The 26,798-nt window shown below is 44.7% G+C and overlaps 1 protein-coding gene across 1 annotated transcript; it reads left to right on the top strand.

Annotated features, from left to right (window-relative positions):
* LOC135376691 (uncharacterized) lies at positions 1 to 26,473 on the top strand. The gene is made up of 5 exons (XM_064609184.1): positions 1 to 114; positions 18,883 to 19,062; positions 21,159 to 22,491; positions 23,385 to 23,984; positions 25,889 to 26,473. Exons 1-5 carry the CDS (start codon positions 51 to 53, stop codon positions 26,067 to 26,069), a joined length of 2,358 nt encoding a protein of 785 aa, XP_064465254.1. The 5' UTR covers positions 1 to 50; the 3' UTR covers positions 26,070 to 26,473.
* Positions 26,474 to 26,798: the final 325 nt, after the last annotated feature.

Genomic DNA, 26,798 nt, shown 5'->3' with positions numbered 1-26,798 from the left:
GTGGGCACTGTACGAACGCATCGTACGTGTCGTGCGTGGTCCCGTGGATTATGTCTTCTGTGTCGTGTTTGTCCTGCTTTGTGGTGTTGCTTTTGCTTGGGACAGTCTTTGCTGGTGAGTGTATCTGACTGCAGCACGTTATATATCCTGTTGCGTTCGAGCTCGTTTTCTTGCCGTCAAAAGCAAGTTTCTGTTCGAGATGCTGACAAGGCCACCTTGGTGGATTCGCCCGACTTTGGTATTTTGGCCTCAATGACGGCCAAGAACGAGGCATTAAAACAAAGAACGCTCGATAAAAACGTTCGGAAGTGCGCTACTTTGTCAGGGAAAATCTTTTATAACATATAACGCTGCCTTCTAAGAAATTTCGCACATCTGAAAGTTAGAAGCTGTAGATCGTCTTGCTTTATGCATAACTAAGTTTAGATCGAAAGGAATGCCTATGCCTAAATGAATCGTGCTATGTTTATACCTAACAAGAATGTTCCAATGAAACTATGTTGTAAAATCGACGCCCCGCACAACGTCTGGAAGACTTACGTATCCAATCCGTTTCATTGAAAAAGAGCGTTGCATCGAAAGTATGTCTATTACGGCAGCAGAAAGTGGCCGTCCCTGCACACATCCGGGTCATGTGACCAGGCGCCGTTAGGCCCTGGAGCAAGGTGATCGTGTATGCTGTTTTTTATTTCAAGTGCCGTTTTTTCTTGGTGAAGCTCCCCGATTAACGGTACAAAATTAGATAGTGATAGAGGCTGCTGTGCTATATTGCCATAAAATACGTTATAATGGGTATCCTCTCACGTGAAATACACACTGAATTCGTGGTAGACGTTATGGGCACCTGTTGTGTCGGGGAACATCACACCAAACTTGCATGCGGTACTCATAATTAACTGAATAAAAGTATTAGGGATACTTGTAGATAAATTTTCATAAGCATACTTTGTATCCGACACTTTTTTAGCAACTTGTATTCCCTTTTCGGGTATTTATTAAGCAATTAAAAAACGACCGGCACTGAGATCGAAAGGAAGGACAATTCGCGTAGTGATACAACATTCTTGATCTGCGATCGAATGCAATGCAATCCACAAGTCATTCAAAGAGAGGACCAATACTAGCATGAGGTGTGTGCCAAGCCACTATTAGTAATGATCTGAACTGGGGCTGGTGAATTGGGTGGCACTTGAATTCCATGGGTGCTTAAAGGTCATTTGAGGAATATCAGTCTGTGTTGTGTTGAGTTTGAGTTGGATGATATAGTCTGCGTTGTATGTTATTGTTTACTTTCGTGTGTTTATTTCACCAGGCGATCTAGACAAAGTAGTTTCATATTCGTTCCCATAAGATGTGTGTATAGAACCTCTAGAAATTGTTCAATTATTCATACAAGACTGAGAAAAACATTATTCTACACGGCAGGTGAAGTTAGAAGACGTGTTTTATGATCTGGCTAACTTTTAACGAAAACAGAAGAAAGTAACTACACAATGACTGAACTGCACACAAGCAAGACAAGGACCATAGCAAGGACACGGGCAAGCGCTGCGTCTTTCAAGTGCCGTTCTGTGGTACTTTGCTCGCGCTGTTCAGACACGATACCGCACCAACTATGCCAATATACCATCTAGTATAATTTTGGGTATAAGTAACATATGTATAAGTAACGTTACCGAAGGGTATTGTATCATCGTTTTTTTTTTTTCGTCTGTATGCATCTATAATTTTAACATAGATACTTCTGAAACCGCGTGTCTGTACATGTAAAGCAGGAGCATTCTAAAAGTAAATTTATCAACCCAGTAGCTAAAAACCAAACTGTCTAGAGCATTCATCGACGACCACGAGAAAATTATAATGGAAAGAATTCGAGTGGCCCATTTGCACCTGTGTCGAGAGAGTTATTTTTAGAGTTCAACTGTTGGTGGAATGACCTAATTGAAAGTAAGATTTCTGCATTTCCTGGAACTGATTCGTAACCGAATCATCAGTATTTTGTAACACACTCATAGCAGAACAGCAAAAAAAAAAAAATCGCATTGATTTCATTTGGGACTGCTGCGTATATGCTACAAAAGCCGCAATCATGTGCTACGATTTCTCACCTACTCCAGCTCATCACCATCCCATTTATGTGTGTGTGTCAGTGTTTCTCACCTACTGGAAGAAATATTCTGCTTCCGCTTAAACCTCGGATCCAGTCAGCGGAATTTCTTCTCGGTATTGATGAAGCTTTTCGTAATAAGTAGAGCCCCGATAAATATGCACTAACAACTCCTGAAATATACATGCAAGTATGTAGAAAGGTGCGGTAGAACCGCTCATAATATGCATTGTTTTTAATTGTTTGGGGTGTGAAAGCAATGTATAGACCCCATATTTTACGAAAAAAATTTGAGTATTTCATTCAGGAAAACAGAGCAAAGTGTATTACAAGCGATAAAAATTAACAAAATGTGACATGATGCTATGAAAATGTGAAATATAACTTATATGTTAAATATGACTGATCTTTTGTCCGTTTTGACAAAATGTCACTATATGCACCACCTTCTGAATTTATATGAACCATAGAACTTCTCTAATCGGCTCCAAACAAAAGACCAAGAACAGCTTTATTTGAATGATGATGAGTGGGGAGTTTCATCGCCAGGGGCGATGCTCTACCGCGTTGCTGGCGATCGGTGAAATGGAATAATGGTGGGTCAGCTCACAGTACCGAAGTCCTACTGCATGTAAAAATTTTAAATGTACCTTCACGGCACGGTTGATGGAGTAGGTTTGGCCATGTTCCAAGCAATTCTGACATAGTGAGAGGGCGACAGCCTAGCTGAACACTGAAAGTGTAGGTCTAAAGGGGGGGGGGGATGTTTATTTAAAAAAAAAGCCAGGAAAGGGTAGTCAGGCATAGGCCGACTTGCTATTCCTTCCATAAAAAGAAAATGAAAAGAAAAGAAACACACACACACACAGACAGACATACAAAAAGGCCCTATAGACTGGTCGAGAGGCCGGTGGCACGGAGAAAGCTCAGGAGTGTCCAGTCGTAACTGCCCCCTGGTTGTGCAGGACCGGGCCGAGCAGGGTGGCCAAAGTGACGTTAGGGTAACCAGGTTGTCGCAAGTGGCGTTGAAGGATGAGTCTTTGTGAGAGATACAGGTTGCAGGATAGGAGGCAGTGCTCAATGTCGGCTTCCATACAACAAGTTGCGCAATTGGGGGAGTTCGTCTAGCGCATTTTATATAGGAGTGAGGGTGTCCGTGCAACATTCATTCGAAGAGGGTGGAGGAGTGATTCTTCAGCTCTATTGCAACGGCAGGCAATAGTAAAGTCCCGCAGGGTGTCAATGAGACGTACGAAATGATGATATGATGTAGAGTCCGCTCGGGACTGCCGGGTACGGACACAGGGCCACCGGCGAATGTGCAGGGAGCAGGCAGAGATCGTTAGTGGCAGAGGGGTGGCAGGAAGAGCTCTGGTAGATGTTGCGTGTCTTGCTATTATGTCTGCGCGGGTGTTACGAAGAAGGCCTACGTGACCAGGGATCCACTGAAGCGTCACAGAATGACCAGTAGCCGCTAGTTCTAAAGGGTTGGTAGTGCAGGCAGTGAAGACGGTTGTGCTCGAGACCAAAAGCGTTTTTCCGCGGAGCGCACTCTCCGAGTGTCTTCGTCAGCTGGACTCTCGCCCCTTCTCCCTACCGAAATTGCTTGGTCCCTGGCCCAATCCGGCCAAGCAACGCTCTGCGCTCAAAGCTCTTTTGACATTTCTGGACACCATCGGACTTCGATCGTTATTGTGAATGGGCTCGTTATTTTATTCCCCACATTCCCACCACCAACGGGGTAGAGTATCGCCTCTGGCGATGAACCTCCCCACTGTCCAAAGTCAAAATAAAGTTGTTGTTGTTGCGTTTTTTGATAGTCCACACACGAAACCATATCGAGAAAGAAAAAGAAAAAAAATGCATTTGCATGAAAATCCGCGCTCTAAGTATCTTACAAGTGACTTCATAGACGATATACAAAACCCAGCGCGGAAACCTCCGGAATTCCGCCATGGTTGAGTCACCCTACCCGGCCCGAGCCGCCATACACACGGCTCTCGTGCAGAAGTTCTATAGCGTGTCGTGCCTCTGCTGTTTCACTATGTTATTCAGTTTGTGAGACGAGGGGTTTACAAGAGGATGGAAGCAAGGAAAGAGTGCTTCAAATACCGATGTTCCTTATTGCATGGAAAATATCGGAGCGCGGTCATTTATGTTTTGGGTGAGAGAATTAAGTTGACCTAGTGCAAAGCTGCTCTGGTAACCCATCCCAGGAGATATCCCAGGAGATATTTAGGCAGTTTAGTACAGTCTATTTGAGAACTATTTAGTGCACTGTATATACAGCAGAAACATTTGGTAGAAAATAAAAGCTTAGTTCGATTACGGCAACTATCGATGGTCAATTATCGTAAAACTATAGATAATTTCTCGACAGTATATTCAGATGCACACTTGCGATAGTTTTGCATATACTGCTACGCGTTCGGTTTCAGGCTTCTGGTTCTATGAAACGAGGGAGCACCCCCGCCAACAACCCCGGTTCCAGACAGTACAGGGGCTACTTGTACCTTTTCACAAAGTGGCTTCAAGGGCATGGGCTTATTCCTCTCATCTTACTTCACTTTCTGGCACCAAACCTTGTCCTCATCTCATGTTGACGTTTCCTGCAGCTATATCTCTCTCCAGTTCCTCCAGTATCTACATACATCTTCTTTTCTGGCTGTGTGCTGGTCCTTCAAGTGCTGCTCACCTCTGAAAGCGCTAAAACTTGGACGAGATACAAACACAGACATACATACAGGGTGTTTCAAAAAACGTGTCATTCGGACTTTATAAAAAAACGGGGCGACGGAAAAATACGGGGTAAACGGCACTTGTGTGGCAACTGAATTTGCCATCTTGCAAAAATATTTTCATTTGATTTTAATTAGAAGAAATTGAATTTCTTTAATTGAACTCCAAAATTTCCCAAGTCAACCTAACGTTTTTTTTTTACAGAATTAGAGAGCCCGTAGCGAACTTAGTCAGATCCACCAAGAAATCCGCTCGATATTGCAAATGGAACTGCCCAAAAAAAGTCCCGAAGTTGAGGCTTCAGAGTTGTATTCAACAGCGCACCAAATCAGTCGCAAATATGCGCGGAGGGCAGGACATGTTCCTGCCCCCACGGAGAACTGTTTATCGCCGGACCGGTGTGCAGCACAAGACGCGCCGATAACAAGGCGGGTGACATTCCACCATACGTTGATAAGCGGCAAACAAAAATGATTCCGCCTCTTTCTTCCCGCCCTCTTTTTTTTTTTTCGACCTTCTGTCTCTCATGGGTTTAGGAGCATGTGCTGCTCTCTGCGCATCTTTGCGACTGATTTGGTGCGCCGTTGAATACCCGAAACTTTGAAGCCTCAATTTCGGGACTTTTTTGGGGCAGTTCCATTTGCAAGATCGAGTGGATTACTTGGTGGATCTGACTAAGTTCGCTACGGGCTCTCTGGTTCTGTAAAAAAAACGTTAGGTTGACTTGGAAAATTTTGGAGTTCAATTAAAGAAATTCAATTTCTTTTAATTAAAATATGAAAATATTTGTACAAGGTGGCAAATTCCGTTGCCACACAAGTGCCGTTTACCCCGTATTTTTCCGTCGCCTCGTTTTTTTATAAAGTCCGAATGACACGTTTTTTGAAACACCCTGTATACATAATGCTACATATGTATCGTTTGCATTTTCTCAAACTTCGGATAGTGCAGTGCCTGAAGAACAAGCCAACATACTACAAAACACAGATTCCAATAGACATCTACCGAAGAAACATCACGGTGACTTAGTCATGACGTTGGTAGGCATAACGAAACCGAAACAGCGTGGACGGAGAACAAAGCCGTATTCCTTCACCATGGTCGAGGGTCCCTTCTTTGTATCAATGGTACACACAAATGAGGTCATGTTTTTAGTCGCTTTGGTTTCTTTATTCGCGTTCCTAGTCCACCGCGAAAAGAAAAGAAGGCTCCACCCACAGGTAGGGTTGCCACCTTTCGGAGTGAAAAATAGCGGCTGAGGGAGAGGAGGTGGAATAGAGGGGAAGGAGGAAAGGCTCGTGGGAAAGGGAAAGTGGGTGAGGAACGTTCTAGCTGGCTCGACACAACCACCAACAGCCTTGCACAACCACTGCTCTTGTCTCCACCGAACACAAGACTTAATGAATAACAATGATAATAATAATAATGAATAACTAAGAAAACGACTGGTGACTGCGGAGTTGGGTCAGTGCTCCAGATTTATTCAAGCTGTAGTGAAATGTTGAAGGGAAAACCCCGTAAAAGCCCTTATGAAAGGTCTTGAGCCACAAATACCGGCAAAAGGCTGCCGGTATCACCTTCCTACCGGCAACCGGCAGAGCGCGCAAATAACCGCCCGTGCCGGTATAATACCGGCCTGGTGGCAACCCTACCCACGGGTTCGTTGCATCGTCTCGAAAGTCAACGTCGTAAAGTGGTTTGTTATTACGACTTTTGTTCGCGCTTACTTTGTATTGAGACACCACGTGCGCTCCGAGAGAAACTCGTGCCCATCTGGTGCCTGAAGATGGAAAAGCCCGATAGCCGTCTTTAGAAAGGGTTACCGAAAACATGGGGCTACAGGTGGAATGGAGCAGAAAAAGGCCACACAAGTTATAATATGTAAGGAATTGCATAAAGATCTTACAATATAAAAAGCTATATTTAAACGTGGCATTCTTGTGACTTATTGATTTTTTCCTATAGTAGTTTCAGTCTACCAAGTTGTTGGCACTGTTGTACCATCTGACGTCATTTGTTTGTAAATAGGGAGAGGTCTATTAGTTGTGCCTGCATTTTCCAACTTTTCGAAGCGTTGAAATGCAGGACGAAACGCTGACTTGCCAACATTCTGGCGTTCAACGTTCGTCGGCGCGCCGATGTCGGTGAACGGAATTTTCACATGTTCTTTCGAATATAAGAAAGCTACGGGGGAAAAAAAAAGCATCCGTGCCAGCGCAATGTGATATTTCGTTCAATATTTCTGTGACAAATGTTTCTGCGACCGTTCATCCACATGTTGCAAAAAGAACGTCAGCTCCTATTATAGACCCCGAACATTATGCACAAAAATTGGAGTTAAGGGCTAAATATGTCAGTGTGACGTCTCCCGTGCAGACGAGGTAAATAGGGGGTAAGCCCCTTTCCCCTTGTGTATCACCTGAATCGAAAAAGAAATATGTACACACTAATGCCAACACTGCCAAAAAAAATTCGATATGGCAAGAGTGCCAAATGCAAAACCAACTTCTCCTCTTTCTGAAATTAAATGTTTTCGCAGCGTGTTTGTGGCACCTGGCCCTACTCCTAAGATGGAGAGCAAGGAGAACAGAGGCGGTCACTTGGACACATCGACACTGATGATCATGCGGTTCTTCAGGACGGGAAACGTGTCTGTAGCATTGACACTTAAAATATATTTGTTCATGCTATTGCTGCCACTGAGGATAGTCTAAGTGGGCGCCTGCAAACATTGCAACAGGTATCTTCAATAAACGACTGCTCACGAGTATGGCCGGCTTTGTCCCGAGTCTTTTCCTAATTACTCACCATCCACTCAGATGCAGCGTCTACAGGTCTCTAATGTCACGGATGTATGGACTCTCTGCTACAAGATTTGTGAATTAAAAATTACTTTTATTAGGCGTGGTGAGTGGTTTAAAAGAAACCCTTACAAAAGATGTTGCCTCCATCTGGCAGAAAGTCTACAGAACTTGAGTCAGCCCTCCTTGTCTCGGGGTTGGAGATATTAGGGTTAATTAGTTAGACAAGTCTCCGTTTTGCCGATAGCGATGGTACAGTAGTATGGCATGAGAGAATCAGTGCAGATGGTTTCGGGGGGGGGGGGGGGGGGGGGGTTGGCTATGAAATCTACAAAGCTAGCTCCAAACGGCGATTTTAACTTGTTTGCTGTGGCACCTTTTGTATAGATGAATCTGATAGGTCCTTATCTTCACTACATATAGCAGGCTGCTAGCGAACGATCATCCCCAATGACAACGTTCTCGCTCCTGATTTGTTGATAATGGGAGGCGAGGCCTATTATGTGGAGCCTTCATGTGCTGTATTATGGCTACAAAATAGGCTCCGCCTCCCGTTTTCAACAAATCAGGGACGAGAGCGTTGTCATTCTGGATGGCGGTTGGCTAGGAGCGTGCCATGTGCTGATGTTCATTTTTAAGAGAGGCCGACAACGGCAAGCCCTTTCACCGCCCACCATCACCATCGTTTTTAAGTGTGTAAAGCAAAACGGTATGTGTACCTCCGCGTCGGCGTCTGATTGGGTGCTACAATTCTTCAGATGACGTAACAATGAATAGAGGTATCTGGATGGCGGTGCGTCTACTTGCCCGTATCCCAAAAATAGTGCGTTTTGTATTAACGCTGCACACGTTATGAAGGACTATTGAACAATAGATTGTAAATAGAATTTCGAGGCGTAAAAGAACAATATTACAGCTATTACACCCGTAACTAAATACACACAGATAGGAGTTCTTACCTCCTTCGGTAGTAACAGGAAACTCATCTATGAAACCAATACCACTGTGTTCAGCATCGGCCAATAGCCTACCTGGCTATTTTTTCGTTCCAAAAGTGCTTAGATATTAGCTAAACGAATGTTAAGAATTTTCATTTAAAACGAATTTTAAATATTAAACGATTTTTTTATAGTTATGGCCGTACTGAAAGTTCATGACGGTAATTTACTCATGCACGAATTTTAAATATCAGCGCCGCCTCCGCCGCTGCAGAAGCTCCAGCGGCGTGACGTCATTCAGTAAGCGAAGGAGAGAGAGGGTGGTGCGCAGAGGAGGAAAGGCGCCGTCTAGACGCCCCGTAACTCTATGAAACACCCGCGGGGCCGCGGCATTCCTTTTCTCAGAGGCGTGCCATCATTGGCCGGTTACAGAATGACGTCTTCTCGTTTTTTCATAGAGGGAATTCCAGCATACCCTCAATATCCGTCGTCTGCTCTTGTCATATATTCCGTCGAATAACAGTGAAACTACACCATTATTTCGCGTGGGATTTTCGATACTGTGGTCAGTGGTCCGCAAGGAATTAAATGACACTATATAGTTTCAAAATCGACTGGAACGGATGCGACCGTTCATTTACAGTGATGGTTGTGCGAGCGTTTCTGCTTGGTGATATGCCGGTGGTGATGCCGAAGCAATATTGGGCTCGGGATGTGGCGGGCTACTGGGGACAATAAAATGTTGGTGACAGATTTCATGATTTTGTGCTTCTCACGAGTTCGTAAGTCGTCGTTGTCTTGCAAACGCTCTACGTAATGTCTACTCTCAAATAAGCAAGCATGGGCAAGCCCTTGCCAAGCTGCTGCATGTAGTGTATATGGTTGTTGGAAACTTTACTCTGCATGTCTCTTTCAAGATATTCAAGTGGAAGCATGCGAGGCAGTTTCGTGGTGGTATGCATGCACCTAGAGAGATGCATATTTGAATTACGTGTTTTTGTCATAATTATGGTCATAGTGAAAGTTCATGACGGTAATTTACTCATCAGTAAATGGTTCAACCAAAACGTTGTTTGAGCCTACTAAATAAATGTGGCATAGCAGCAGTACGTCACAGTGTGCAGAAAGCCTACATACATCCGTCACAAATTCCATGACAGCAAAAGAAAGTCCGCAATATGTCTGTGGCATTTCTGTAGACCTGGTACGCAGAAAGGTGCAGACCACACAAAGATGACAGGCAAAGTAGGGTACACATGAAGTACGCTAGAGGTCCGCAGAAAGGTGACATGCAGTTTTTGTAGGGGGCTAATCATCGGCTGCGTAAGCGGCTAAGCCTTCTATTGCAATGGAGATAATCGACCTTCTCTTCCGGAAAGGACCAGTATTCAGACAAGAAAGGCAAGACAAAGGTTTATTAGGGCTTTAGGTTAGTAATATGCTCGAAATGCCGGGGGTGCATGTTCTTTATTGCCAGTAGGCAACGCACAGGCAGTACAACTATGGTGAACCAGTACAACAATGCATTGTGGCTCATGGGTTGTGCTGATTCGTCGACGATGACGAATGAACTCCACGGCATGCGAGGCTAACGCTTCTAAGCATTGCTGCTACGGCCGACACCGGTGAGCCCTTTCACCACCACCACCACCACCACCACCACCCCATTGCTTCTACTATGGTGATGGGTCTGCTGAGATGATTGTGATGACTGATTACGCTGTCGCTCGCACCTGCTCTTCTCACCTGTGCACCTATACGAGAAGGGGATGGGTGGGTTCTTTGGTTACTTCGACTTTACCCACATGTTGTCAATGATGCATAAAGCTTTTACAAAGCAATTCTAATAGTGACCCACCCCCCATTTTTTTGCAACCGCCCCCCGCCCCCCGAGCTTGCGTTTCTGGGTAAACATAGTCATGTAAGCACAGCCAATAGCTGTTATCGACAACCCCTCGCTGTGCCAGAAACGTCGTGAGGAAAGCGTTTGCAAAAGTCGTGGCGATTTTTCCGAAGTTTCGTGGGATCCAACTAGGCCTTGCATCATGTAACGAACAGACAAAGCGGAAGAACCGGAAGAGGCCCGTGAGAATCAGGTGACAAAGACGGGTGAAAGGTCGTAGGAAGAAAGGCATCACGTTTTCTTCTCTGCCCCACTTGGACTGAATGAAGGTTGTCTAGACAACATATTCTCGCTTACTGCTTCGAAATGATTGCATACACTGTTTGAAAACGTGGGGACGTAACAAATAGGGCGCACTTATTTCCTACGACATTATCTCCCGCAAGAGAGATGATCAAGAAAATGGTTCATACATAAGGAAACATTGCTGATGAAATTGTCTGACAATCCAGCCCCCGAATTCTCCGAATTTGCAGCCTATATAGTACCTAAATTATTGCTCTGAAGGACATGTAGTCCAAAATTAATATGTGCTGTCAAAAAGCTCGATCGGTTAATTCCGCAACTCTTGCAGTCCCAGGTTAGTACGTCACAACTCATATTATACATGATAATGACGATGAAAGATGGAAGTCACCGAAAAGGTTAGCCAGCTGTAGGACTCGAACCCACATCTTCTGGATTACCGGTCCGGGGCTCTAGCAATTGAGCTAAGCTAACCAGCCTCGCAGGACATCAGTTCTCTCATATTATACAGTTTACCATTTTTCTGAAGTTGTGGTGTTGTAAAAAGTAATTTAAAATCACACAGAATGTCACCCCCTGTCTTTTCAGTGGCCTTTCTCAGTGTTTCATAAACTGTAGATTGCGACCATAAGGGGGGTCGTGACAGATTCATCGGGTGCCGCGGTAAGGTTCGGGAACTTGACAAACAGGGACAGCAAATGATGTTCTTAGAGTATGCTTTGCCCACTGTTCTGCGTCACAAGAAGGCTCGCCGTACCCCACAAGCGGTTACATCCCATTTCGCCTAATCCGGATTATCGGATTAAAGAGGCGGGAGGAGTGACAGGCGTTAGGCGAAATGGGACTGTCGTGCAATCTCATTAGGCGAAATGGGACTACCGGCAAGTGGGCGTTACTTACAGCCCCCCCCCCCCCGATGGTGACGTCTGCAAGAAATGAATGAGCTCGTCCGACAACAAACTTACGCGTTGTCCTAAACAAGGACACTTTACATTTGCAAATGAAGGTGTGCGCGATACCACTAATAATAAAATTAATAGATTAATATTGACTAAAACTTTTTCGTTGATTCATGAATGGATGGATGAATGTTTAACGTAAAAAATGAATACGTTCCCCTACAGACTTTCCTTTCTTTTTCTTAATAAACATATCCCCCCCCCCCCCTACAGACTGGACACGGAAATGGACTCATGCAAAATGACTAGCACGGTCGCAGGTCTTTCGTGAGACTCAGGGAATCCGACTTGGAATGAAAAAAAAAGAGCAGATTTTTGCTCACTCGAAAAAAGAAAAAGAAAGAAAGCTCCACTCGTGGAAAGAATGGAGGGAACACGATGGCATGGCGAAGGGCAACCCAGGAAGGCGGACGACGAACGATACATGGCACCACAGGATGAACGCGATGGCCCAACGCAGCCAAGTGAATTTGTATAAAATGGTTCAACTTCTTCAGAAGGACTAGCAGATAAATGAGAAACAGCAGGCAAGGCTTACTTCCGGCCACATGCCTACACTCTTAGAAATGAACTTCGCCACATAGCACGCTCCTAGCCAACCACCATCCCGAATGACAACGTTCTCGCCCCTGATTTGTTGAAAACGGGAGGAGGAGCCTATTTTGTGCCGTGCATAATGGACACAAAATAGGCTCCTACTCCCGTTTTCAACAAATCTAGAGCGAGAACGTTATCATTCGTGGTGATGGTTGGCTAGGAGCGTGCTATGTGGTGAAGTTCATTTTTAAGAATGTACACGTAGGAGGAGGGCCTACGGCGTCATTAATCAATGAAAAACTAGATGTTTGAACTACAACTTCAGAATGGCGAACGGTACATCATGTCATCCTTCAATGCAGTGGGACATCTAATGCATATTGAATAGTGCTGCAAATTTTTGAAAAAATTTGAAGTGCTGAAAAGAAAGCTGCCCTTTTCATTTTTAGAAAACGTGCAAATAAAAACGATATTTTCACTCTTGCATGAGTTATATTTTTGAGCGAACACATTAGGGAAGAAATATAACAGGTTGAACTGGTTTAGGTCAGCCCCACGATTAACACGACCTTGAATAGAACTAGCAAAGGGATAAAGTTGTTATGCGTAATTATCTTTCACTTCCCCAAATAGAATAACGAATTTGTCACATTGACTTTTCAGGAAGAACTCGAAAAATGCATCAATTCCAGGCTATGCTTGAATAAAACCAACAAGGTTGTAAAGTTACGTGAAGATGCGAATATGACGTTGGGCAGCACGCCGGGGGCCGCCTTCATTCCTCACGTGACACGGATCAGTAGGCGAAGTGGGACTGTCTGCAACATACATTAGGCCAAATGGGACCCCCTGCAGTTCGAGGTCGATGAACCTGCTAAGGGATGGCGAGATGATCCGCTAAAAAGCATTAGGCGAAATAGGAATAAGCGAAATGGGAAGACACGCCCGCAAGCTCACTTTAGTGAATAGTAACAGTCATTCCTGCCGGCCACGTTGCTTTTTTCTTTTTTCCGGTGATTTTTAGTCCAGCTGACTCGCCGTCATATATTAACTGTTTAAATTTCAGCGTCAATATTGTACGTTACTTTTCATGCACTCAGATCGAAAAGCTGGGAGTTGGGACTAGCGACGCGATATTGTCACGAAGCGAAATGGGTCGGCGAGTCGTCGAATAAACAGCGAACGGCTTATTAGACTACTTGGTAGCAAAACACAAGAGTGATAGCTCTCTGAACACAACTGAGTCCAAAGAATGAATGCTCCAGCTTGGAGCGCACAAGCATTTAAGCGACGCGCCGAAAAGTCTAGAAACAGCACGTGCGTTTGCCAGAGAGCAGGCGATGTGTCTGGAAGCTTCTTGCTTCTTCTTCAGCATGCGCCGGGATGAGATGTACCGTTTCGTGCCTGCCCTGGAAGTTTCGCGATGATGATTCGTGGCAATATCTTATATTTTTGATGGGTAGCAAGTGTGGGATGGTGATTCAAACGCAGTCATTTTTTGTTGTGCCTGCTTCACGCGTTCACATCACGGCACACATATGGCGCTCTCTACAACAACGCGAACCCAAATACTTGATGAATTAACTAATGATGAAAGAAGGAAGTCACTGAAAAGGTTAGCCAGCTGTAGGACTCGAACCCACATCTTCTTTATTGGACCCAGAAGATGTGGGTTCGAGTCCTACACTCTTAGAAATGAACTTCACCGCAAAGCACACTCCTAGCCAACCATGATTTCTAATGACACCGTTATCTGCCCTGATTTGTTTAAAGCGGGAGGAGTACGCCTTTTTTGTGACAATTATGAACAGCATAAGCGTCACAGAAAAGGCGTACGCCTCCTGTTTTCAAAAAATCGGGGCAGATAACGATATCATTTGAGATTGTGGTTGGCTAGGAGCGTGCTATGCGGTGAAGTGCATTTTTAAGAGTGTACAGCTGGCTATTCTTTTCAGTGACTTTCTTATTTCATCATTAATTTCTTAGGCACTTGAGGCTTTGTATGTATTTGTCCTTTCTATGTGTTCCAGCCTCAGAGCATCAACTGCCATCATGAATTAACTAAATTGTAGCGCTATTATTACTTTCTCAGCAGGCTTTGGTGGCGTATATCATATGCCCCGATACAGAGAGCGGGCCGTAATCCATCCATCCATCCATCCATCCCATCGAGCCCGATAGCCAGCCGACATCCTTCTGGATGGATGGATCCTGTGGCATTACCCTATGGAATAGGTGGTAGCTTGCGCCACCTAGCAGAAAATTAACGTATGGTGCACTATAATTAAAGTCTCATTAGAGTCTCAATCTCAATAGTGCTGTCAGCGATTTTCGTAGGTCACCGAGAGAACATTTTCCATGTACAATTTTCCAGAATAAGCTTCGTTAAAAATGGTTGAATTCGAAAGAGTGTACACTCTTAAAAATGAACTTCACCGCATAGCACGCTCCTAACCAACCATCATCTCGAATGATATCGTTATCTGCCCTGATTTGTTGAAATCGAGAGGCGTACGCCTTTTTGTGACACTTATGCTGTTCATAATTGTCACAGAAATGGCGTACGCCTCCCGTTTTCAACAAATCAGGGCAGATAACGATATCATTCGAGATGATGGTTGGTTAGGAGCGTGCTATGCGGTGAAGTTCATTTTTAAGAAGACAACGGCAAGCCCTATCACCACCACCACCTCATTTTTAAGAGTGTATACTCAATAGGAGAATACAGAACGGCTTAGGAATACTGGAAGAATATTGACAGGAGCGCTGACTGCATTCTATTGCAAGAACAGCAGATTCACCTGCAAGACTGCCAACCTGTTCTTTTTTTGTTTTTCTTCCACGATCGGGGTCTCTTTTTTATTCAACACTCTAAAAGCAGAACTTCACCTCATAGCGCGCTCTGCGGCAACCACCACGGCTACGAATGGTAGGCTTATTGCTTGTGATTGGAAGAGAGAGGGGCGTACCCTTTTTTGTGGCAATTTTCATATATCCAAAATTACCACAAAAAAGAGTACGCCCCCCTCCCTCTTCGAATCAGAAGCAATAACCCTATCATTGTTGGCCATGATGGCGCACAGCGAGCCACGCGGTGAATTTCTGTTTTTAGAGTGAGTCTTGAGCCCACACTGGTCGGGCCTCGGTAGCTTATGTAACGTTGTCATGTGTATAGTGGATGAGGCAATTAAACATAAGGTACTGCCATCATTTATTCATTTAAAAAAGTCATTCAATCTCGGTGGCTCAGTTGGTAGCGTGTTTGCCTATTCATACCAATGTTGCCGGTTCGAACACGGTGGAGGATGCCAGGAATTGGTGGTGGGGTCACACGATGCTTTGACACACCGTCTTCAGCGAGGGGCGTTAAGTACGGTGTGCTGAGGTTTCAGCATACGTTAGAACTCTCCAGGTGGGCAAAGTTGGGCGCGAGACCGACAACTATGGCGTAGCTCATCATTCATGATTGATCACAGTTGTCTCGCGACACGAATAATGATATTTAGGGATGGGCCAACCGAATCCGCGAATCCTAGACAGAGATTCGGGAATCCGAATCCCAGTGCCCAAAACGGTAAATCGAATCTTTCGAATCCATCAACCAGGTTTTCTTGTTTCTTCTGAAAATTAGGGCCTCCAGAGTCGGCCGAAAGCCTGATCGGCCGGCGGGTTTTTCTTGTTTGTTTGTTTACGTTGCTCTAGACCGAAAGAGTTCAAGCAGGAACCATTACATTACAAGTTTAAAAGTAACATGGTTTTGCTTTTGATTGTTTCTTTACGGAAAGAATTCAGACTCGAGAGTTTATGTAATTCCTGTAGTCGATGAACAACATGTTAGGTAAATCACATTTTTGAAGAGCTCTATGGGCGTGTTTTCTCCTGAAAGTGGACTATTATTTAATTTGTTTTTCATTAAATAAAGTTATCAAACTCAGCTTCAAAAAACTTTTCAGTAGAAGTGTTTTGTCCGTGGCTTTTTCAACTCTTTTTTTAAGAAGGGATTTGAAAGATTCGAGATTCGTATGATTCGTGGTTTCGCAGAACCTTCGTTGGATTCGGAGTTCGGAAAAGTCTGGATTCATCCGATCTCTAATAATAGTATTATTGAGCCCACAATGGAATATCTCGGTGCAATCAACTGAACAACGTTTTATGAGAAATTTCCACTTTCTAAATACCCGAGCTATTATTTGACTTGGCCCAAGTATTCCAGTGAGTGTGTGCTCGCTAAACTTCCTTTCTATCAGCAACGACGTTACTATTGAGTTGAACGGAGGACGGCCTTCGAGGCGACCAACGGTGCCATCTGCTTTGAGAAAGCATTCTTTCAGAAAACAGTGTTTTGCGTCCCTCCAACAGTTCCCTAGCCGACGCAACTGCAAAGAAAGTGCGTAAGATGAAGTAACATTCGTATAAAAGTGTATTATTGAATCATGAATAATGGCAGGAAAGCAAGCTGCCAAACAAACAAAAAAAAAGTACTGTCTTTTAATTTATACTCCATGTTAGAGGGAAACCGGTCGGATCGCTCAAGAATCTAGTTCACGGGGCGGAATGTTACGCTTTCGAGTCAAATCTCGTTTTACATGCAATCTGGACAACGCTCCACATAGGAAGTCTCTTTTCTTGTGTGCACACTTTTGAAGGTTGACTGGGATTGCGGTTGGAAAAACTTGGAAGTACATAAAAGCACGAGCATCTTTGCAACTTGTTTTTGTGATGAGAGAACGCCGCGTGGTGGGGAAAATAATTTTAGACATTATGAGTCGGCCAGTCATCTCATAATTTTAAGGAATGTCTTGCATGAGAGGGAATGGGTTGAAAAGGAGAGTCATGTCTGATCGTCGTGGACATGTGGACTTTCATTTGCAAGCCAGTGGATGTGCGAAAATTTGTAGTCCTTCAACCACAATGCAAACAACATGGCCATAGACAACATTTTTCGTTTACTGATCTAATAGGATCAGACACTGTCTACTGAATAATTATTGGCTTCATAGCTGCGTCCAAATATCTCATCATCTTGGCCTGACAGTTCTGTTACGGAATCCCAACAGCGTTCGATCGAATCGGTTCGGAGCCTTTGTTTCGCAAATCTGTCAAGCATACGTTATTGTGTTTGTCCGTCTATTTTAATATGTGCGTGATGTTTAATTCGAATGATGTACACTAGTATTGTTTCTTATAAGCTACGACATGTCGTAATCCAGAAATGCATTGTGGGACTATACCGATGTCTACGGGTATTACCCATCCTTTTCATTAAAAACGCGGGTTTTTGCACTCTAATGGGATACTGTGTGACTGTCTCTCTGGATTGCGATGTTGTGAGGCTATTCCCATGTCTACGGGTTTTACGTATGGTTTTCATTAAAAACGCGGGTTTCTGCACTGTAATCTGGGCTGGACTGTCTGGACTGTCAATCTGGATTGCAATATTGTGGGACTGTTACCATGTCTACGGCTATTACTCATCCTTTTCATTCAAAGTGCAGGTTTCTGTACTATAGTGGGATGCTGTGGGACTGTGAATATCGATTACGATATTGTGGCGCTATGCCCATGCCTACGGGCATTGCCCATGGTTTCCATTAAAAATACTGGTTTACGTACCGTAATGGGATACTGTACGACCCCCAAGCTTGCTTACGATGTTGTGGGACTATTCCCATGTGTGCGGTTATTACCCATGCTTTACGTTAAATATACGGGTTTCTGCACCGTAGCGGGATACTGTGGGACTGTCAGTCTTGATTACGATATTGTGTGGCCATTCCCACGACTACGAGTTTTACCCATGGTTTTCATTCAAAACGCGGGTTTCTGCACTGTAATGGAATACTGCGGGGCTGTCTATCTGGTTTAGGATATTGCGGGACTATTTCCATGTGTGCGTGTATTACCAATTTTCATTAAATATGCCGGTTTCTGCACTCTGATAGGATACTGTGATTCACATAGAGTCCCACAGTATCCCATTACAGTGCAGAAATCCTCATTTTGAATGAAAGGCATGGGTAATACCCTTATACACGGAAATAGTCCCACACTGTCGTAATCCAGATTGACAGACCCACAGTATCCTATTACATCGCAGAAACTCGCGTTTTAATTAAAATCACAGGGAATACCCGCAGACTTGGGAATAGCCCCACAATATAGTAATCAAGACTGACAGTCTCACAGTATCTCATTACAGTGGAGAAACCCGCGTTTTTAATGAAAACAACGGGTAAAATGCGTAGACATGGGAATAGTCCTACAATACCGTTATCCAGGTTGACAGTCCCACAGTATCCCATTATGGTGCAGAAACCCGCATTTTGAAAGAAAAGCACGGGTAATACCCGTAGACATGGAAATAGTCCCGCAATATCGTAATACAGATACCTAGTCCCGCAGTATCCCGTTACAGTGCAGAAACCCGCGTTTTTAATGAAAACCATGGGTAAAACCCGTAGACGTGGGAATAGCCCCACATTATCGTCATCAAGACTGTAAGTCCCACAGTATCCCATTACAGTGCAGAACATTCAAAGGAGGGCCCAGCAATGGACCGCAATGTCCACTCCGGTATCACGATGACTTTCCCGTGCAAAACTGTTGACCGTGGAAACAACCGCATGATTATCATCATGTCTATCTTTTTCAGGCGATGACTTCAAATGTCCTGAACAGTTTGGTTACTATCCGGACGAAGGGGACTGCAGCAAGTATTTCGTGTGCGTCTTCGGAGATCCTCTGCACGAGAGCTGCACTGGTGGACTTTACTTCAGCGTCGAGTTGCAGACATGCGACTGGCCAAGGAATGTCCAATGTGCCGGACCAGCAGGTCGGTCTTTTCTTATCACAAATTTGCATGGACTTGCTGACGCTGTCTGATGGACAGTATGCAGTAATTGTGAGTTGTTAGACGTCCATATATGAAATTATACATAATGTGAGAACGACACGAGCCGAGGTAGTCCAACCACTGCCAGCAGCAGAACCCATTCAGACGTAACTAAATCCCGTGTCTTCAGAATCCTATCCAATTTATGCAATTGTACTCCAACAGAATTCTCCTAAAATATTTTTTCACCACGTGAATTATCAGAAAATTCAAATCTAGTGTTTTGGGGGAGTCATGTAATGCCGTGTATACCAACGTGTCTGACAATATTGCTGCCCCTGCTGCCCTATTATTCCGTCTCCTCACCACAGCTGCTGACAGACGTTTCCTGGAGAACAGAGATACTCGCACCGTTGCTATAGGAGCAGAGTTGTAGTCTGCATAGGCAGGCGGTGCCCCCAGTGTAGTGTATACTCGTCACAATGTGTTGTGTGTGAACTCGTGTCCCGTGCATGGGAAAGGACAGATGTCTCGCAGAGTCAGCGCTGTCGAAAAAAAAACAGTTTTTTTTTTCAGTCACTCAGATATAAAAAAAAACTAAAAACTTCAGATGGCGTTTTTCGTGCGCCAGAACATTGTGAGGGGCCCGAGTTTTGGTTTCACATTCAGCCTACAAAGTACTTCGACGAGCAACTGCTCTACGCTCTTGAAACATATAATTCATTTTCCTGTCAAGAAATTCTCGCATTCCCAATATTATTTTTCTCTAAGTGGGACAGCGTGGTTCCAGGAGGGATTGTTCGTGTGAGACCCAGCCTTCTGTACCGATGACCTTCCTTGACATGACTGGTGACTCCTTGCTGACTACAGACATCGTCAGGTGACTTCAGGTTACGGGCGAAAGATGACCATCGTCATTCGTCGCTTCCGCTTTGACCGCAGTGTTCATGGCGCTTTTGTAAAATAGTTCATCCGCTTTCGGACGCCAACCCCCGGAAAAAGTGTAGGTAACAACACGAAGACATCTCTGCCGAAGCGACACGTCGCCGTCTGGGGAGCCATCTCTCGACTGCACTTCGCTTCACCACCATCTTGATTGTTTTGAACATGGGATCCGTATGCTTTGCATCATAACTTTGCACTGCGATGCTCAACCCATTTGAAACATACCAGTTCAGGGGTCTTCTGAGCTTTGTACAGGGTGTATGCTATAAAAGGTCAGTGACATTTTCGCGCGTGACACTATATCTATTTGAGAGACGGACTTGTGCTGCTATACAGTGAATCACTTATGCCAGAGAAACATAGGAAAAAATTGTGGTTACCATTCACTGCGTAATAAAATAAACACGGCCACGGAAACTTTCGTCTTCATGTGTTTCCTATGCGCAATACCGATGGATGGAGGTGAACGTTTGCAGAGTCATATTTATTTTGTTACACAGTGCTAGGTAACCACAATTGTTTCGTAGGTTCCTCTAGCACAAATTGTTCACTTTGAGGCAGAGGAAGTCTTTTCGTGATAGAGGTATAGCATCAAGGAGGTATCACTTCTTGCACGAAAATGTGACTGACCTTTTATAGCATACACCCTGTATGTAAACGACACAATGTTCCACGCATTCAGTAATCGTTGGAGCACGGCACGCTGGCTACGGGTGGACTTTTCTTGGGTAACACCCTGTATATACATGGCAATAAGCAGGTTACAGGCTGTTGTAACAGTCTCTTCATTATTGTAGTTTTTTCCCGAATTAAAAAAATACACACAGAGGAAAGCTGTTTCTTTCTTCTCTCTTATTTATTTATCTATCTTTTCGAGGCACAAATTTTTTCGGAAATTTTACATCCCTCCCAGAGGCGAAGTCGCTTAGTGCTTTTTTTTCTTTTTTTTTTAAAGTCCCCATCCAGAAAATTATGTCTCAATTGTTAGTTATTTTAAGGGAAGTTGCCACCGTTACCCTCTAGAAAATTGGTGTTCGTAAGGTCATTACCAAAACACGACTCATTTATAGAAGTTTTGCCCCCTAGTTGGGTAGTGGTTTTTTGTTTATGGGCGTCGGTTGCGCTAGTACTTACTGGCTGTCTTGTTTCAGGGTCCAGTGGCAAGCGACCCCCTGCCGTAAACGAAGGTTCCATTGTATCGTCCAACCGTCGCTATGCCGCTTCCAGTCGATCCTCAGGAAGAAATCGTCAGCTATCGGAAGTGCGTAGTCGAGCAAACCCTGTGACAACGACGACGCCACAACCACCTAGTACGACGACGCGCTCGCCTACCACATATGACGACTACCAGTCTCTGCTGGACGACTCCAAGAGGGTCGAGGAGTCGACAGAGAATCCTCCAGGCGTGGAAGACAATAAGGAAGAAGGTGCACCTCCACTGTCCAATAACTATGACCCCCAGCAACCGCAATATGAGGAAGCTGTTCCTCCTGTTGTCGACTCGGAAGGAGGCATTCACGTAGCGGACGGTGGCCGACCAGACAAGATACCACCGCTGAAGGATGGCGGACTGAGTGTCTTTGTCAAGCCTCTGTTCCGCAATAGTGGCAAGTCCAAAGATAAAGAGCCTGACCAAGTATTCAAGCGAGACGAGACTGCCATACTAGCTGCGCCCAACCCAAGGGAAGACGACGTCCTTCCCGTGTACTATGCTGACCACCGAAATAAAGATGTTGTCTTCGTCACATACCCTCGAGAACGCTTCGAGAGCTATGCGGAGAACTTTCACACCCTTCGACCATCCAGCAACAGAGCTCGGGACGCCCGCTTTTATCCTCGCACTCGACAGAACTTGCTCACTCAAATCCCCGCACCTCCCCCCACAACGCAGGCACCCATTCAACTGAAAGTCACAAAGCAACCGCAGTCGTATCCCTCTTATCATGATTATGACAATTATAACCTTCCATCGGAGTATGCATACGCGGACGACGACCAGTACCAGACGACGACTACAACGCAGAGACCTCGTCGGTACAGGACAACTACCACAACTGCCCCCAGGCTCAGCAGGAGACCACTTCCAAAGGGATTCAGAGCGCCAGGGACAAGACCTCCAGCGCCACCGACGCCGGCCTCTCGACCTGCTAGACCAAGGAACCTGTATGCAACACCTGCGCCACTGGAAGCAGCCCAGAGATGTGATAGCCGAAAGTGTCGTCTGCCCGACTGTCATTGTGGGGGATCAGAGGTTCCAGGGGGCCTTCCAAGTAGTGAGGTGCCTCAAGTAGTTCTTCTAACTTTTGACGACGCTGTGAATGACCTCAATTTTGATCATTACACGGAGATCTTCGACACTGGACGAAAGAATCCCAACGGCTGTCCTATCCGGGGAACATTTTACGTCTCTCATGAGTGGACGGACTATGGTCAGGTACAGACGCTCTACTCGAAAGGTCACGAGCTCGCATCTCATACTATTACGTAAGCTATTTCCCATTATTTTCTGCTTTCTAAAAGCAATGCATGTGGCGCGTGTTGACGGAAGTTGCACACAACAAGGTGTCTTACTCAAATGACCAGAGAGAGATGTGGTATTCCATTACGACTGTTGCTAGTTTAACTATCGTCCACGGGACTTTAGTATACCATACGGCGGCTACTTTTGCAACATTTTGTAGCGCGTGTTATGAAATGATAGATTTTCAACCAATCAATTAATTTTTATTTTCATCCATTCGTATAATACATACATTTATCGTCTAACGAAGGAACCAGATGGAAAATCCCGGTTAAAAGTTCCTTCCCGAAAAGTACCTAAATGTCAATGGAGCACTAGTCAGGAGTTAGATAAGGCTACAAGCTACAATACAATAAGACAAAAATTAAACAAAGCAAAAAAAACACAGAAAATTTTGTTTAGATAGAGGGAATTCTTATGCAATATTCTTATCAGGCGTGTTCCAAACTTTTGCAGGAACACCTTAGGAATTTATTGTCATATCTCTTCTGGATTTGTGTAGCCGCGTCATCCGTTACTTCAGACACGTAACTTGCGTGACACACCTCTCTCGTGTGTCGGTTTAAGAAAAACGATAACCCCCAGTAAAACTAAGCACGTTGACTCTGTAGTGAACAGATGGATTCACCGAACTACACATGCAAACTGCATGATTCTGTACAATGTATCACGCCCAAGAAACGCGATGGGTAGTGCTGGACGAGCTGTGGTTCTCGCTTGTGCCTTACGTGCTTCATTTTAACGCGCGCAATTTGTAATGCTGTGTTTAGACATGTTGAGATGACAGAATTTCCAACAATGGCATCAAAACGGCTGATACCAGGTTGTAGTCGAGTGCCTCCTTTGATTCTCGCAGGCACAGCTTCGGCGAAAAATTCTCCAAGAATCAGTGGTTCAAAGAAGTGGCTGGCCAGAGGGAGATCCTCCACTTGTTCGGAGGTGTGAAAGCGGAAGACATTCGCGGGATGCGCGCCCCTTTCCTCCAAATCGGCGGCAACAAGATGTTCGAGATGCTTCACGAGGCCAACTTCACGTACGACTCGTCTATGCCCGTCTTTGAGAACAACCCTCCCTTTTGGCCTTACACCTTAGATTATGCTATCAACCACGAGTGCATGATCACACCGTGCCCGAGCAAGTCTTTCCCCGGCGTTTGGGAGGTTGGTATGGTCATGTGGGTGGACCTTCGCGGTGGACGCTGTTCCATGGGTGATGCTTGCTCCAACCCCGGCGACGAAGATGGTGTCTATAAAATGCTTCTCAAGAACTTCAACCGTCATTATAAAAGCAACCGCGCGCCTTTCAATCTCTTTTATCACTCAGCCTGGTTCAATACGCAACACCACAAGAAAGGATTCTTGAAGTTTCTAGACCATATCTTGTCCAAAGGAGATGTCTGGCTCATCACCAATTGGCAGCTCATACAATGGATGCGGGATCCGACACCTAACCACAGGTAATTTCGTTGCAGACACTTCTTTTGGAAAATCCTGTGCACGATGTCCCCAAAACGAGATTTGCCTCACTCGACATCTTCATATTAGTACTGTCAATACAGGACTAGATTTTCGATACTATATAATAGGCAAAGACCTTCGAAGCAAGAAATATAGTCAGGGATTGGTAGTGATGGAAGTGCCGCGCCACCCTGCGCCGTAGAAAGTGTTTTCTGCTGCATTTGCGCCAAAGTTGCGCCAAAGCGCGGAGCATGCGACTAGTTGGCAGTTCACGGAGATCGCGCGTGTCACGAGAAAGTGAAACCCGCAGTGAACGAGTAACTAAAGTGTACTAGAAAAGGTTAGTGAGGTAGTGAGCTGACTCAGGCGGAATGGTGGACCGCGCAGGTGGCACTTGAAGCAGCTTCACCGGAAGACTTGCTTATGGATCGATGGATGTTGTGGTGTAAAACTGCTGTCGCTGGCTGTTTCTCTTCTTCTTCTTCTTCTTCTTTTTTTTTTGCCCACTATGTGCATTCGCGATTCTGTTGAAGAACATGCACGCGCATTATTTGGAACACGAAGCGTTTGTCACGCATTGTTGATAATGCTTGAAAGAGGCGAGACATCGTCATACGACGCAGTTGCGATTTCAGTTTTCCTTGCCACTTCAAAAGGAGCTGTGCTTCATCCAAAACATCGAAAAACTCCGATTTCGCGAAAATCAATAAACATCGAAAAACATACGCCGAATCCGCCCAAAAATAAACATCGAAAACGTGAAACCCTAGGTATAGGCCAGTTGTTGACGGCATTGTAACTTGCTACATTTGAGGATCGCTAGGCTGGCTCTTCGACAACAAAACACATCGCGTATGTGCACATACGCGATGCACACGCAGTTCAAGCCCGCTTTGCACAGACTCCTTGGAAGCGACCACGCTAAGCCTCGCGGCTCCCCGATCTCGCGCCTCTAAATTGAGTGGAAAACTGCCCCGGATATGAAATTATAGGTGGAAAGCGTTCATTCCACATCGTGAATTAGTAACCATACACGCCCGAAGCCCTCAGAAGGCGGATCGATCGCGAAGCTGAGCCGAAACGATTTTTCTTGCACCAGAACTGTTCTAGGCACTTCCATCACTGGGGATTGGTAACGTTTGCATCGACATAATAGGTAAATAGGTAGGTAGAAATGTAAATAAATGAAATCAAATGAAAAAATGAATGAAATGAACGTCGTCGAGCTGAAACTAAATTGGGGAGCAAAAATGTTTGTTCCTATCTATCGCCGAGGTCGTTAAGTCCACAAAAGAAAGGCATTTCTGTATACATAAACTGCAGTTTCATTGATGAACAAAGGTAAAATTTTTGGTAAAATATGGATTTCTCGTGGGCTCTTTTAAAGTACTCCAGCTGCACCGAACTTAGAGATAGCTCTCAGATTGTCATGTACTATAACGTCGTGTATTGTAACACGTCGTTTTCTGCAGCCTAAGCCGTTTGAATGCTACTTCGTCATTTCTAATGTTTTTGAAATTTGGTTCATCCTGTCTTTCGAACAAGTAGTATGGTGCTGTTATTTGACACCTTGGTCGTCTACATTTGTTGTATTTTCGCGAATGTTCCTCGAGTTTAGAAAGATTAATCACCTAAAAACCAAATATGACAGATCAAAAGAAAAAATGATAACCAAAACAGTGAACAGAAATATGAGAATTGAAGAGCGCACTGAAACACGAGCCTTTCTAGTTAGGAGTGTCTATATTACGGAAGGTAATATTATAGCTAAAGGCAACAGTCGCTCGACATGAACAACATTCACTTTTTATTTTTTTAAGGAACGCTAAAAGAGTTTAGGTATTCTCTCAGACTGTGAGTTATTTCGATATGCTTGCAAATGCCATTCTGTTGACTCTTTCAGAATCAACTCTTTCGAACCTTGGCAATGCCGGTACCAGGACAGGCCTGATCCATGTCATCATCCAACTGTCTGCAACGTTCCCTACCAAGGGGGATTACGATACATGAAAACTTGCCAGCCCTGTCCAGATGTCTACCCGTGGGTTGGAAACACCGGCTTTGGAAGCAAGGGTTCCAGATGATTGCTCTGACATACTCGACACATTAATCATGGAAAGCGCATTGAAAGTCCCCCGACATGCAACCAAAGCCACGTTACATCAGTGTTCCAAATGAAAAACGGAATGACAATTCCACGTATTTCAGTTCGATAATACTCAGGAGTGTTATTTGTTGTTTCCTCGTTGTTGTGTAGTCCTGGCGTCTTGTGCTGACCTGACGTTTCTATATAAAACCTCCCGCAGAAAATATGCCTTTGCCGCGACGGCTATGAAACCGACGCATTTACATGTGGCACTATTTATTTGGTTTTGTTTGACTCGGACTCGGAAAGGAACTGTCGTCGCTGCTGACTGCAATGTCAGTTTCATTCCGACTCTCTGTGTTGTGCGAAAAAGTCTTCCGAAATAAACACTTTGCAGAATCATTTGACTTCACCAAGAATATACTTCAAAATAAACGTAGGTGATTATTGAGATTAAAGTTAGTTTCCATTTGTAGCACTCTTCGACGTGACAATGAAGTAGCAGTACTAGTAGTAGTACGTACTGCAGCGGGGGAAAAAATAAAAAGAGGAAAAAGGACTTGCAGCAGGACGTGGAACACTACGATAAAGGCCGAAACGGATGGAGCGTTTTCCTACGTTTTGAGAGCGCGCTCGGCGTGCGTGTGAACTCGGAAAAACAGTTTTTCAACGCGCGCGGAGAGTCTACGCCGGAAACTGTCGACTACAGATATTCGCGCACGTCTGG

The sequence above is a fragment of the Ornithodoros turicata genome, unplaced genomic scaffold (genome assembly GCF_037126465.1).
Source record: "Ornithodoros turicata isolate Travis unplaced genomic scaffold, ASM3712646v1 ctg00001222.1, whole genome shotgun sequence".
Taxonomy (NCBI): Eukaryota; Metazoa; Arthropoda; class Arachnida; order Ixodida; family Argasidae; genus Ornithodoros; species Ornithodoros turicata.
The sequence above is the reverse complement of the archived record's forward strand: the minus strand, read 5'-3'. Positions and strand labels throughout refer to the sequence as shown.